General features: G+C 42.1%; 1 protein-coding gene across 1 annotated transcript in view; it reads right to left on the reverse strand.

Annotated features, from left to right (window-relative positions):
- Window positions 1-9,529: 9,529 nt before the first annotated feature.
- Window positions 9,530-15,250, reverse strand: part of LOC117524088 (nebulin-like) — a 267,815-nt gene continuing 262,094 nt past the window's right edge. The window contains 3 exon segments of the mRNA XM_034185819.1: window positions 9,530-9,735; window positions 10,900-11,003; window positions 11,116-11,256. Coding sequence (XP_034041710.1) covers window positions 9,562-9,735; window positions 10,900-11,003; window positions 11,116-11,256 — 419 coding nt within the window. The 3' untranslated portion in view covers window positions 9,530-9,561.

Genomic DNA, 15,250 nt, shown 5'->3' on the forward strand with positions numbered 1-15,250 from the left:
ACCTGGTAACAATAGAAATAATAAGAATATAGAAATAACAAAACATTAGCATAATAACTATTGAAGTAATAGTGGTACAAATATCATTCCTAAAGCTATGGGTATGTCTTTATGGTCAAAGAATCTGATAAAGTTGAAAAGTTTATTTTATTCTTTATAACTAAACATCTGTTTTTTCTTATGTACTTGGGTTCTGTCTTTAGAGTTACTTCTTACAAATGTAACTGAAACTATTTTTTATTTTTGCTGACACAAAGAGGACAAATGTGCAAGCTGAATAAGGTGCTACTGTGTATTAGCTCATTTAGCATCATAACAGCTCGAAGTCTTTTGTGATAGTTGTGGATGAGACACTTTATTTTCTCAGATGGTAAAGCTGCCCATTCTTCTTGGATAAAGGTCTCCAGTTCCTGTAAATTCTTGGGCTGTCTTGCATGAACTGCACATTTGAGATCTCCCCAAAGCGGCTCAATGATACTGAGGTCAGGAGACTGAGATGACCATTCCAGAACCTTCACTTTTTTCTGCTGTAGCCATTGACACATTGACATGGCCACCAGTCCCCCGAGGGACCGCCGTACACCCCCCAATTCTCACTCCAAGCAAACTTGAAAACTTGAGAGCCCTGGTTCAGACAAACTACTGCTCAAGCATACCCCTCCCCCTAAAGGTGTGTGCAAGAAACCTCCAGAACAGATCTAATGGCTGCATTTACAAATGAAAGGGGGTCGTTGAGATGTAAATCCAGGGAGTGCAGCTGCCATTTGGCAGCACCTTGGGATTTAAAGGTATAACTGCCATTTGGCAGGTCCTTGGGAGTTCTCAATCTAACTGCACAGATTAAACAGCTAACAGATACAGCAAAACACCGCTGTGCTCCGGAACAGGAAGTGATACAATACCGCAGTGAGAGCCAACCACCCACAATGCAGATGAGATGAGTTTGTATCAGTCAGATGAGTTTGTATCAGTTTCTGTCAGTGTGTGCATTATGTCTGGAGTTGCCTTGACAACAACAGACCATCGAAGTCCGTCAAAAGGCCGTCAAAATTATTTTAGAGGAAACAGTGGGGTGTTTTGACCTTCGGAGGACTGATAAGCCTGCCATGTTTAGAGTTGAGCAGAGAAAGCACATTTGCAGTCCTCTAACCATCCAAATCCAATTTATGACTATTCCCTGGTCTCCGACATCTTCCTTTGCAAGGCGTACATTTGCTCCAAGATATCCAACTTACGTCTGAGTTCAAGGACTAACGCAGTCTGAGAATGTATCACCTTGCCCAAGTCATTAATCATGACGGACAGATGAAGGGTTGTGGTTCTGGTAATAGCCGTCTTGCCAATTCTCCGGTAGGTCAGGGCAGCACATAAACCAATAGGTACTAGCCCTCCTATGATAAAACGAAATATAAATAAATCTTTGATGTCCTCCACAGAGAGTGGTACCAAGCACGCAACATGCCACTTCTCCCAGGCTTTGAGAACATAGTCCGCAGGGTTGGTTCCATCTGGGCACGCAGGGTCCCCAGCCCTGATTTCCTTGTTGAAAAAATGGTGTCAATAGTGTTCCGAGACCAGCTGATCAATTCCATGGTTAATCCAATACAATTTGAAAATTCACAGTCTGGTGAAGTAGGGACTTTGAAAGTTGGAGCAGAGATAGCGGGGGAGAGAGAGGAGGAGATGTGACCGCTCTTGCTGGAGTCCCAAGAGCATTTCAACTCAGAGCTACCACTCATATTGGCTTGTGATGCGTCAACGGTAGGGGTTGGTGCAGTAATTTCCCACTGAATTGTCCAAAACCAAATCCGATATTTCGAGTTTCATACCTGGATAGTTTGCCATATTTGAGGCAAAAAATTGATCTGACCATGAAATATGAGAAAAGTTTGCAAAACAGGTTACTTGCAGAGCTACATGACAGTCACTGTGGCATGGTAAAAATGAGTCGTTGGCTAGAAGCTTATTATGGTGGCCAACATTGGATGGCAATGTTGAAATTGAGGTTAATCAGTGTGAAATCTGTAAACATCAGCGTTGTGTACCAGCTGCAGCTCCAGTATATATGTGGATATGGGCTTCAGAGACCTCAAGTACAAAGACTTGCGTGGATTTCCTAGAAAAACCTGGCATACGCCAAAACCCAGAAACTGTTGTAAGCAAAAAAATATTCAGATGTATCAAAATGTGTGTAGGCATGGATCCATGCATGTTCCGTTTGTACATCCCACTGAACATGGAATTGAGTGCACATGCACTTAACTCTGCCCTGGCCATGTCCCTATTTAAATATGCAAATTCATGTAAATAGGCCATTTGAGCTGGGATTCCCCATGCTGTCATATCACTCAACATGAACACAGAAAAGAAATCATATGTAGTGTGAGCTACAGATGACTGGGAATTACGTGGAGACACGCAGGGATAGTTTATTTATCCTGTCACATGAAATAAACTGGAAAAGAGTTAGTGGGTGCATGTATCTGTGGGGCTACAACACTGTGGGCTCAGGGCAGTGCACACACACTGATGTTAAAACTGTGAGGGGCACCATGCATTGACAAATGCAGGGTAACAATCGGGGGCACTGTTAACCCTCTGGGGTCCGAGGGCATTTTTTGGACAGTTCACGTCGCCTGCATAAATGTTTTATTATTGCTGTTAACAGCTCTCCCTGCATCCCACAATCAAGTTTTATGTCTCTTTTTTTCAGGACAACTTGTACTTTCAGAATATATATGCTATAGTGGTGTTTTATAAGTGTAATAAGGTTTATAATCAGAAATATGAAAGGAAAAAGTAAAGCGGGAAATCATTTTCCACACACATTTATTCAAAACACACAGCAAACTATAATAAACAACTGTTTTGACCACTTTATAAAGGTAACTTGTGTAAAGACTTGTACCAACAAAAGGTTCTATCATAAACACAAATGTACATTTTGAACATATATACAAAATGTTCTATGCGTTTTGTTTGTCTCATCTCAAAGCAATTTCTGTCTGCTATTACACAAAGGTCACATCACAAACTTCTACTTATATGAAGATGACTGTGTTTTTGGAATGTTCTGTCCTGCTCTGAAAAGCAGCTTTCACACTTTGGCCCATTTACACTCTGAGGAGCGGCCCCTCCCCCTCGGTCCATTGATATGGTAAATGGTGCTTTACGCCGGAGCGAGAGAGCTTGCCACAGGCTTATTCAATAATATTCACAGGCAATGACTAGTGGAGCATCTCTGAAACTCACACACTCTGTTTGAGCACGTGAGATTGTGTGAGAGGCCCTCCGTCTGCTCCCTCTGCTCACTTTCACTGATTGCTGTGCGTAATGGCGCAGGGTGCATTGGAGCCAGCAGCCAGGAGGCTATTCAAACGGGCCAACTAGTAACACATTACTGCTAAAAACAAGCTTTGGTGTATCACGTGAGGTAAATCTGCCCTACGATTGGATTTTGGAAAACCATGTAACGGTGAACCAATTCTGACTGGACACTTACATTGCGCACATCATCACACAGCTTCTATGAGGAGTACAAAGATGGTGGATGGTTGGCTCAAAAGTCCACGGAATTATTTTTTCAGCAAAAAAAAAAAACAAGTAAGTTTCTATCTCGTATCATTAAAAAGTTATTTATAATGTAGTAAAACTTGGTCTCAGCCGTCGTATACGACAGTGTCGGCCCCAGAGGGGTAAGAAGCTCTAGTTTCACGATCAAGCAACAAAAAGAAAATAATAATAATAATAATAATAGTAATAATAATAACAAAAAAAAAAAAAAAATTCAATGCACACATACCCGTATGTGCCCACGCTGGTTTCATTCGGGACAGTTTACGTGAGTGAACTATTTACTCATTGCGCACGTGCCAGACAGGGGCACAAAATGCGGGTTGACACGAGGGGTGGGGGGGCAATCATGGTTAGGGTTAGGAGAAGGGGTTGGGGTTAGACGTAAAATATAAATCTGTGTCACGGAAATAGCAATCAATTTGTGACGAAGCATGACAGAGTGGTTGGGGCAGCCTAGTCTCACGCTTTTTTGTTAGTCAGTGTGAAGTCGTCTGGCTGTTAGCAGTCAGGATGGATTAGTCATGCGTTGAACCAGGACACCCAGGCACAATTTAGGTAGATGCATTTGCGCATCACATGTGGGTTGAACATTGATGGAATAAACTTGCTCCCTATTGCGAAAAAACAAATTTGATTATATTAGAGAATCCGGCTCTCGCTGCAAATTGCGCTGTAATGTTGGAATGTGATGTACCTTGATGACTTTCGGATGATTGCCTTCCACACAGCTGGCATGGCTCTGCTTAAGGGTGACTGGCACACTCCTGATTGATCAGCCAGCTCATGCTGGAATGCCCTGTCGCCAGGAAGCCCAGTGTGGTGGGCACCTGTGTGGGCACAGACAACCCCTGGGTCTTTGCCGTATTGCGCTCTGGGCCGGCTGCAGGTCTGCGCGCAACTCTAGTAACAGTGGCCTTGGTAATCAAAATCAGTTTATGAGCCAATTGTCGTCATTTGCAAGAAAATCCTTGTCTTCCCTCACATCAGATCGCACCATTTGCAAGGGCCTCTAATGAAGCCACTCTTAGCACCATGTTACGCATCACTTTGCGCATGCTTTAATATCCACCCATATAACTGCAAACTCGTAGGAATATCCTGCTCATCAGTGTGTCTCTGATGTGCACTCTGATGACTTCAACTTTTCATACTATTAACGATTCCCAGCATCACCTGTACATGTCCTCAGTGGAACAATAGCTGTAGAAACACTGTCATTTCACTTTTTGATACATCTGAACATTGGCATTGAGACGGAAGCAGGCCGCATTTTGTGCATACACACACTTTGTACATGAGGCCCCAGGTCCATGGGAAAGAAGTCACCTTGATTTTCAGAATCCAAAGACTCTTAGTAGTGATGGATGCATACCAGAAATGCATGGCTAGAAATCATCTTACCCCACGAGGAGAGATCTTGCATGGAGCCCCAGACTGACGAAGATTGACAGCCATCTTATGTTTCTTTAATTTTCGCCAACAGTTGTTGCCTTCTCACCAAGCTAATTGCGTGTTGTCTTGTAGCCCATCCCAGCCTTGTGCAGGTCTACAGTTTTGTCCTGGTGTCCTTAGTCAGGTCTTTGGTTTTGGCCATTGTGGATAGTTTGGAGTGTGTGGACAGGACAACTATTTGTGCACACCAGTGGCTGAAAGACAGAGTGTGACCTGTGAGTTAACGTCAAAGTCATTTGCTGTATTAGCACACACACCTCTACACTCTGAGCAAGCAGTAGAACAGGGCATCCCATGCTTTCGACACGAACAGCGCAGGGTATTGCAGCCAAACTTGTAACCACAACAAATAACTTCCAGGAGTTTCTGAGGAGCAGGTTGCAGATCAGTCATGATGGGCAGTAATCCCTGCACAAACTTTCCAGCCCCAGTCCACAGGAGCAATTTCAGTGTCTAGCCATTCTGGTGATACACTCTCAGGCTGTGGTATTTCAGTGATGCTAATGTAGGAGCAGTGTACCAGGTTGCACCGTTACTCTGGTTGTAGCCGCTTTCAAACAGAATTTCTCATACCTGAAAAACATCTATTCCCTGATCAGGCTTAACATTATCCAGGCAAACTAGGGCGGCTTCACCTGCAGAGATAATGTCGACTTTGTTTGCCCCTTTACTCATGAAAACCTTGGCCTGATCTTGAACCACTAAAGTATTCACAACTTCATATTCACCAATTTGTTCTCACAGCACATAAAAACATTAAAAACATTTGGTCTTTGCAAAGTGATATTTTCTTGCCCAAACTGTAGACTCTGGAGGTGGTATCACACCCTAGAGTGGCATGGAAGAACAGGATACTACTGTCCGTGACAACACTTCCAAGAAAAGCTGACATTGCACGGATGCAGCATCTGCTTCCCTTTCCACTTGCACATTTGGGTTTAGGTCTGAAGAAGAGGTCATGCCTGATGTTCTTTGCATGATGGATAAATAGGACAAGCAAAACGAGATACCATCCTCTGGTATTAAGCTTATTTTTAAGTTCAAACTATTTTCCAGAACTTAACCAACATTTAACTGCCCCCTTCCCTTTCCGTCTGAAATTAGACTCTATTATTATCAATTAATTAATTGACCTATCTATCCTGTTTTATACACAATCTTAAGGTTTTTCTTCATGTTAAACATTATATTACGGTCAAGACGAATATACTCGTATCTCATTCTGGGTATCCGTAAGGCAAACCCCCCCCCCCCCCCCAGAAAAATGTGGTCCACTAATTAGCGTTTGGTAGATTTTTGATATGTTATAGAGCAGACTGAGAGCTTTCATTTGGTATATGGTTCATTACTATTGCAGTTTGTTTTAGGTGATTCCATAGATTTGCTGGGCTATTGTGTTAATTAGAAGCACATGAACATTAACATTATGTGGCTGTGTTTGTGCGTAATGGAGCACATGGAGGGCTGTGGATGTGGACATGGAGCATTTCAGCCTCTGTGTAAATCCTGTTCATGCTTCACACTGTTTTATAAACTACTGAGCTGCACCACAGCTGTGAAGAAAAGTGTCAAAATGTTTGGCTCAAATTAGTTACACAACCGTGGAAGATTAATGCATGAGCTTGTCTGGACTGAAGACCAACGGCCCAGAGTCACACAGGGGCACATGTTATTGTCCACCAAAAACAACAGTAACACAAATGACACACAGTATAACACAGAATAATACAGGTGAAGCATCACAAAGGTCGCTCATGGTACAGGGAGTCCCACACAGGAAGTGCCAAATTTTGAGTGCACAGTGAAACAGGAAATGTCAAATGTTGAACACTTCCTGGCATGGGCGGAGCTAGAGCAGAGGCCAGGGTTGCACTGGACTCCCCTGAACTCTGATTGGACACAGATGATTGACATGTCACAGTACCACACATCTGGTTGAAAAGAGATGCATATTGACTTCTTGGTTCCTCCTTTACAGTAGTTTGTGCTGTGTACCACAAAAAGTTCTAATCCACCTTAGTTGAAGAAGAAAAATGTTTGACTCCGATTTGAACTGAATACGTCATTTGAACCATGGTCTCCTAATACAACCAAAGTTTTATATCTGTGCGTAAATGACCATATTTTATGCCAGAAATGAGGTCTGGGTTGCCATATATATATATATATAATATATATCACACACACACAGTGGGGAAAATAAGTATTTGACCCCCCGTCAGTTTTGCAGGTTTTCCACCTACAAAGAATGGAGAGGTCTGTAATTTTTATCGTAGGTACACTTCAACTGAGACAGAATCAAAAAAGAAAAAAAATCCAGAAAATCACATTGTATGATTTTTAAAATTAATTTGCATTTTATTGCATAAAATAAGTATTTGACCCCCTACCATCCAGCAAGAATTCTGTCTCTCACAGACCTGTTAATTTTTCTTTAAGAAGTCCTCCTATTCTGCACTCTTTACCTGTATTAATTGCACCTGTTTGTTACCTGTATAAAAGACCTGTTCACACACTCAATCACACTCCAACCTGTCCACCATAGCCAAGACCAAAGAGCTGTCTAAGGACACCAGGACAAAACTGTAGACCTGCACAAGGCTGGGATGGACTACAGGACAACGGCAGCAGCTTGGGAGAAGACAACTGTTATGATATTTATTAAAAAGTGTAAGAAAACAAGATGACTGTCAATCTCCCTTGGTCTGGGATCATTCAAGATCTCACTTTGTGGGGTAAGGATGATTCTGAGAAAGCTCAGAACTACACAGGAGACCTGATCAATGACCTGAAGAGAGCTGGGACCACAGTCACAAAGATTACATTAGTAACACATGATGCTGTCATGGTTTAAAATCCTACAGGGCAGCAAGGTCCCCCTGCTCAAGCCAGCACATGTCCAGGCCGTTTGAATTTCACCAGTGACCATCTCGATGATCCAGAAGAGGCATGGGAGAAGGTCATGTGGTCAGATGAGACCAGAGTAGAGCTTTTTGGAATCAACTCCACTTACCATGTTTAAAAGCAGAGTGGTGCATACAGAGCAAAAAGAGGTGAATAAAAAGAAACACGGGTGCATCAGGGAAACCCCCCAACAGTCTAAGTCTATAGCATAACTAAGGGATGGTTCAGGGGCACCTAGATCCAGCCTAACTATAAGCTTTTTTCAAAAAGGAAAGTGTTCATATTTCCATCCCCTGACTTGTCTGAAGAAAACTGGCAATAAAACTGATTATTATTTACAGGTATTATCAATTTTAGAGATTTGCTTTTAGTTTGAATTTGAGGAAGATAATTTTGGAAAGTTTTATTCTTTATATTTTTGTATTTCTTGTATTTGAAATGGCGTAAACAAATAAAATATGTGAAATACCAAGTGTTCCAATACTTTTGGAGGGCACAGTATCCTAACCTTATGATGAGTACAAATTGAGTGTGGTATTATTACCCTGTTGTTTAGGAATGTTTAATTTTCACTGTTGGTGCACTTGAAAAATCATAGTCATATCATATATCATATTGATATGACAATATTGAGAATGTGGGCATATTGTACAGCCCTACTGTCAACTAGTTGAAAACATTCAAGCCAATCTATCAGACTTGAAATTTTCTAATTTAACCAGTTTATTGTCTGTGATGATTTTGTTTGATGATGAGCTGTGGAACAAAGATTGTTGCATCTGTGACACATTCATTTGCTCCAAAGTAAGAAAGCTGGGAAAACATCCTGTGGGGATGGCGAACTGTTGTTAGGGGTTTTAATAATCTGTTCTTTAGAATCATCATATTTAACACATCTCCTAAAATGTCATTAAAATGTGATCATTTGATGGTGTTTGAAGGTTACCATGTTGAACCAGGTCTCATTTGAATGTTCCATCTGTAACAGCTGAAGCTCAGACTTGAGAATGAAAAGGACTCAAAGGAGTGCAGGATCTCTGTGTGCTTTATTTAGCTACAGATGTAAGTCAAGGGACTGAGATAACTGGAAGAACAAAACACACAATTCTTCTAGTCAGCAGCCTTCAGTAGAGGAGAAAAGGACCGGCGCTCATCTTTAGGAGCAGTTTGATGATGGATGGCAGCCGACTCCTTCTTTCCACCATTTGTAAAAGCGTCTCCATAACATTTTGATTCCAGGCATCATAAGGATTCCCAGAGCTTGATGTTTTTTTTTCTGAGAACTCAATACAACTCTGACAAACAGTTTCAATATATATTAAATATTTCTGTAATTTACAAACACTGGGCCAGGCAGGATGTTTCTGTGGAGGGGATTAAGGACTCTGATAATATGTGTAATCACAAACATGGATATGTGTATTTGTTTTCTGGTGCAAATCTCACATCCACAGGAAACACAATTATCAGATGTACCACTGAGAACTACTCTTAAAACACAGATACAGTGTCTCAGCAGTCTACAATCTACATGTTGCTTGAAGTCGTGGCTCTGATTAGAGGAGTTCTAGACAGTTTCTCCTGTGGATGTGTCTCACCCACTCCTGACCCAGGATGGTGGGCTTCAACTTAGATTGCTTCCACATAGTTGGCTGGCAGCATGCCGGTCTTGCCGGTGCGCTGCACGGTACCGTACATCCAGCCCTCGTCGATAGACTGTACATTAATGATGACATCACCATCCTTGAAGGACACCTCGTCGCTGTCGGCAGCAGTGTAGTCGTACATGGCACGCACAGTTTTCTGCACACAAGACAAGATGTGTGTAAGCTCATGTGCAGGAAATGGTGGACTTCAAACTACAACTAAAAAATTTTCCTTCATCAAAATGAAGATGTTTCTTTTTGGCAACATAAATAACTGATTCCAGTGGTACGCATGTCAGGGTTATGTTTTCATTCCTGTGGACCCTTATGTTCATTTGATTTGACTAAACCTACAAAATTACTAAATTTAAATTCATCATTGATAGTAAGTCCCTTCGGTTACTCCCTTGTTTTCATTCCGAGTCGCCACAGCAGATCTGTGGTGGATCTGCGCGTTGATTTGGCACAAGTTTTATGCTGGGTGCCCTTCCTGACGCAACTCCACATTACATGGAGAAATGTGAGAGGGGTGGGGTTTGAATCGGGAACTTTTCACATTGAAACCAAGGGCACTAACCAATTATCCATCGTTGATGACAATGATAAATGAGTGTCAGCCAAGTATAAAGTCAGTTAATTTTGAGAAGGTAAAACTAAAAGTCTGAAAAGTCAGAGGCAAAGGTCAAAATCTTGGCACCATGCTTATGGATATTTAGTATTAGCTATTTGAGAAATGGTCATATGAATTTCTATCAGTCTGTGTCAAATCTTCAAGGCTGCTGCATTCTCTGAGTGCTCCTATACAAGTAGATGTATGTCCTATATCGGCCCTGATGCCCATTGGTATGGATCCTGTAGCATGAAGCAAATGAGGGTCTCCGACTCCCCAATCCAACACAGGTTACTTCCCAAGACAAGATATCTGCCTCAGACATTGACTGAGACAATGAAGATGAAGTGTCTCATCCAGGACAGACAGATAGCATGGGTGGAAGTTGAACCTAGGTCTACCTCTTGGTAGACCAGCTCCTGACTCACTGAGCTACCTGCTCTACACTGAATAACTCTTCCAGGAATTAATGGAATGCTATTATTAAGCTCAGAATCCAGATGTATTATACACCAGCTATTGTTCCAGCAGAAAGTAACCTCACTATTTCAGTGAAATCTGCTCATTCAATAATGAAACAGAGTTTTTTCCTCTTTCCATGAGAAAGAAATGGATAAATACTGATGATGTGTATGAGCATAACTACATGTCCAGCAAAGCCAATAACGGTATGTTGGCCAGAGACATCCCAGAAGATTGTATGGCACTAACCCCGGTGGTGGAGGGATGTGAGGGGACGGAGGACACTGTGGTCTGCTGAGTGGCCACTGAAGATGACCTCTGCTGGAGCTCCACAGTCTTAGCATGCTGGTAACCTGCACATGGAAATTAACATTCACAGCTCATCAGCATTTACCATCGTGCACCTAATTCATCGGTCAGCATTCTTTATCTCTGCTACAGTGCTATACACTAACGGAGCATTACCCAGAGAGGAGGCCATGAAGCCGTTGCTGTAGAGGGACACGTGGTGATCAGCATCCTGGGACACTTCAGACTTCTCATCAGCGGCACCGCTCAAGGCACTGGTGGAGCGGGAGTGCTCCTTACTGCGGCGCTGAGCTTGGACTGTTATGTCACAGTTATAGAAAATTATCAACATATAATTCAGAAATTATATCAGTTATTCTCTATGATGAGATGGATGTACCATCATGAATATTAAATGTGTGCTGCTGTTTGTTGTGGTCTGTCTTGTAGACGGTGATGTCTGTCAATTTTTCATGTTGGCCATCCATTTAGTTAGTGTCAATATCTCAACATCAAGTTACCAGAGGGAGAGAACAGTGTCTGTCCTCCAAGGTAATTAAATTAAATTAAAAATACCATATTCTTACACCTAATACTGATCCAACATGTGGGCATTGCCTATCCAGACATTTTCTGAAAGGCTGTATCAACTTCATCTCCAATACATTTCCAAAAGCTGAAATAAAAGAGGTTAATGATAGAACATTCCAATAAATGTCACGTAATGGAATTCTTAAAGAGTAAATTAGTAGTATGGTTATTTTGAGAAAATGGTCATGTGAATTTCTATCAGTCAGTGTCAAAACTTCAAGACCTACTATACAAGTAGGCGTACATCCTATATAGGTCTGAAAAGTACAGAAACCATACGAACAGGCTTTTCCAACTAAAAGCTTTGCATGCATATGTTTGGTAACTATCAAAATCAAATAGAAGTTGTTAAATACATCCATTCCTGCATTTAAGGCCTGTAATAAATTCTCCCAACCCCCACCAAAATAAATACATTTTTGGAACGCTAACGCATTTACCACTTTGTAATGTGTGTGGTAATTGGGTGTCAAAATCCAATGCCTCATTAGCGGTGTGACACTAGGATAATGGCTTAAGTAGGGGATTGTGAAATGCAGTGGGAACCTTGTGTGCCCTTTGGCCACTACAATTATTGTGAAGGCCCAAATGGAACCCTGAACATGAGATGGCTAATGGAGTTCTGGTGAAACAAGAAGTCCTCAATGGCGGATCAGGCAGAGGAGGTGATGGCTTCTAACCCAATAGTTATGAAGGCAGATGAAGTTTGCAGCAGGTCCGTATTTTCTTCTCTTTTGCAGTCCGTAACCCCCACCCACTCCACTGGCCCACCTGGCTGTCTGCATCTGGAACCCATCCACCTGTGACTTCACCTTCCTGGTCTCCACTCCGTCTGCACTATTTGCACATTTTCTCAATAATTGTTGCTGCTGGCTTGCTCCACCCTTAACCTGCCTCATTGCATTTGAGTCTGTCACCAGTTCCTGGTTGCCACAACAGTTTCCTTCTCACAACACTTAAAAAAAACATTCTGGCATTGAGAATATAAGTACTGAAGAGTTTTAGGTTTTAATTGTCCCATTCTTCCTGCAAACATGTCTTGAAGGTATAGAATAGTATGCAGACATCATTAATGATTTTTTTCCTTACAAAATTCTCCACACGTTCGGTACTGAAGACAGGTCACCACCACAGGCAGGCCAGTCCATTACCTGTACCTGATAGTTCCACAGCCATGCCTTTGTAATGTGCAAAATGTGATTTTGTATTTGCTTATTGAAAAATTAATGGATGTCCATAAAAAAGATGTCGTCTTGAAGGCAGCATATGTAGGCTCTAAAATCTCACTGTACTTTTCTGCATTAATGGTATGATCAAGGGCACCGACACAACCCCCATATCATGATCTGTCATAATGTGGGGGTTGTGTACTTGTTGCTGAAAACAGTGTGGATGTTGCTGTTCATCTTTGGCCATTTCTGGACAAGATTATTGTGGTGTTTGAACTCAGCCACATGGGGTGTGCAGCCAGTAGATTCTGAGTGCCGGTCCCAAGCCCGGATAAATGAGGAGGGTTCTGTCAGGAAGGGCATCTGACGTAAAACAAACCAACCCAACTATGCAGACTAAGAATCGAATTTCCATACCAGATTGGTCGCGGCCCGGGTTAACAATGTCCACCACTGGTGCTGTTGCCCAACAGGGTGCTGGTGGAAATTGGGCTACTGCTGGGCGAAGAAGACGAAGAAGAGGAGCAGAAACGTTTCCACAAACAGCGGAAGAAGAAAACTAGAAGGGTGGAAATGAGAGTGGGGACTTTGAATGTGGGTAGTATGACTGGTAAAGGGAGAGAGCTGGCTGATATGATGGAGAGGAGAAAGATAGACATATTGTGTGTGCAAGAGACCAAGTGGAAGGGCAGTAAGAGCAGGAGCATCGGCGGTGGGTACAAGTTGTTGTACCATGGTGAGGACAGGAAGCGAAATGGTGTTGGGGTCATTTTAAAGGAAGAGTATGTTAAAAGTGTGTTGGAGGTTAAGCGAGTGTCTGACAGGGTGATGAGTGTGAAGTTGGAAATTGAAGGGGTGATGATGAATCAATCAATCAATCAATCAATTTTTTTATATAGCGCCAAATCACAAACAAACAGTTGCCCAAGGCGCTTTATATTGTAAGGCAAGGCCATACAAACTGATGAATATCATCAGTGCATATGCCCCACAGGTAGGTTGTGAGATGAAGAAGGAAAGAAGATTTCTGGAGTGGTTAGATGAGGTGATGGAGAGTGTGCCCAAGCATGAAAGAGTGGTGATAGGAGCGGACTTCAATGGGCATGTTGGTGAAGGGAACATAGGTGATGAAGAAGTAATGGGTAGATATGGTATCAAGGATAGGAAATGGGGAAGGACAGATGGTAGTTGATTTTGCAAAAAGGATGGAGATGGCTGTGGTGAATATCTACTTTAAGAAAAGGGAGGCGCACAGGATAACATATAAGAGTGGAGGAAGGTCAACTGTTCAAAGTAATGGAGAGTGTGGTAGAGAGGTGAAAAAGATAGTGCAGGCAGGGTGGAGAAAGGTGGCAGGAGGAGTGATTTGTGACCGAAGAATATCAGCAAGAGTGAAGGGGAAAGTTTACAAGACAGTAATCCAATCCAATCCACTTTATTTATAAAGCACATTTAAACAGACCCGAGTCTCCAAAGTGCTGCACAACAAAGCATAGACACGGAAAATAGCAATAATAACAATAATAACAATAAAATAGATAAGATAAAATAATACATAAATAGATGAACACCATGATTAAAAAAATAAATTTCAATAAAATAAAAATAAAATAAGACACAAGGACCGTACAACTCACGCGGAGTTAAAAGCCAAGGAATAAAAATGGGCCTTAAGACGGGACTTAAAACACTTCACAGTGGGAGCAGATCGGACATGTAGGGGCAGAGCGTTCCAGAGTCTGGCACCGACCACGGAGAAGGCTCTGTCCCCTCGAGTTTTAAGTCTCGTCCTAGGCACCATGAGCTGGGACTGGCCCTCGGACCTCAGAACTCATGCTGGAATGTAGACCTGGAGGCAGTTGATGATATATTGTGGGGCCAGTCCATTCAGAGCTTTAAAAACAAACAAAAGTATCTTAAAATCAATTCTGAAACGTACAGGGAGCCAGTGCAGAGAAGCCAAAATTGGGGTAATATGCTCACGCTTTCTGGCCCCTGTTTAAAAGTCGAGCTGCTGAATTCTGGACTAACTGCAGTCGGGAAAGTGCGTATGGCTAATCCCCGAATAAAGTGCATTGCAGTAGTCTAAACGAGAACAAATAAAAGCGTGCATGACTTGTTCAAACAATTTAAAAGGGATTAAAAGGTTTCACTTTTGATAAAAGACGAAGGTAAAAAACTCAATTTTTAAAACCGCGTTTAACCTGTTTATCAAATTTAAGATCGCGTCTATGGTGACACCAAGGCTGGGTGACTTTGGGATGCACAAAACTTTGGAGAAGTTCCAAGTCAAAGCGGGAATTGCCAACAGAATATCTCAGGTTTCCCTCGTTAAGTTTTTAAATAATTCTGTGCTAACCAAGCCTTGACATCACCGAGACAGTCGAGAAGGGGTGTCAGGGGCAGTGGTTATTCTTGACAATCGGCATGTAAATTGGCAGTCATCAGCATAAAAATGGTATGACATGCCATGTTTTCTAAATATCTCCCCGAGTGGGAGGAGATTACAGAGCAAAAAGAATTGGGCCTAAGATAAAACCCTGGGGGACACT

Source organism: Thalassophryne amazonica, chromosome 14, assembly GCF_902500255.1.
Source record: "Thalassophryne amazonica chromosome 14, fThaAma1.1, whole genome shotgun sequence".
Taxonomy (NCBI): Eukaryota; Metazoa; Chordata; class Actinopteri; order Batrachoidiformes; family Batrachoididae; genus Thalassophryne; species Thalassophryne amazonica.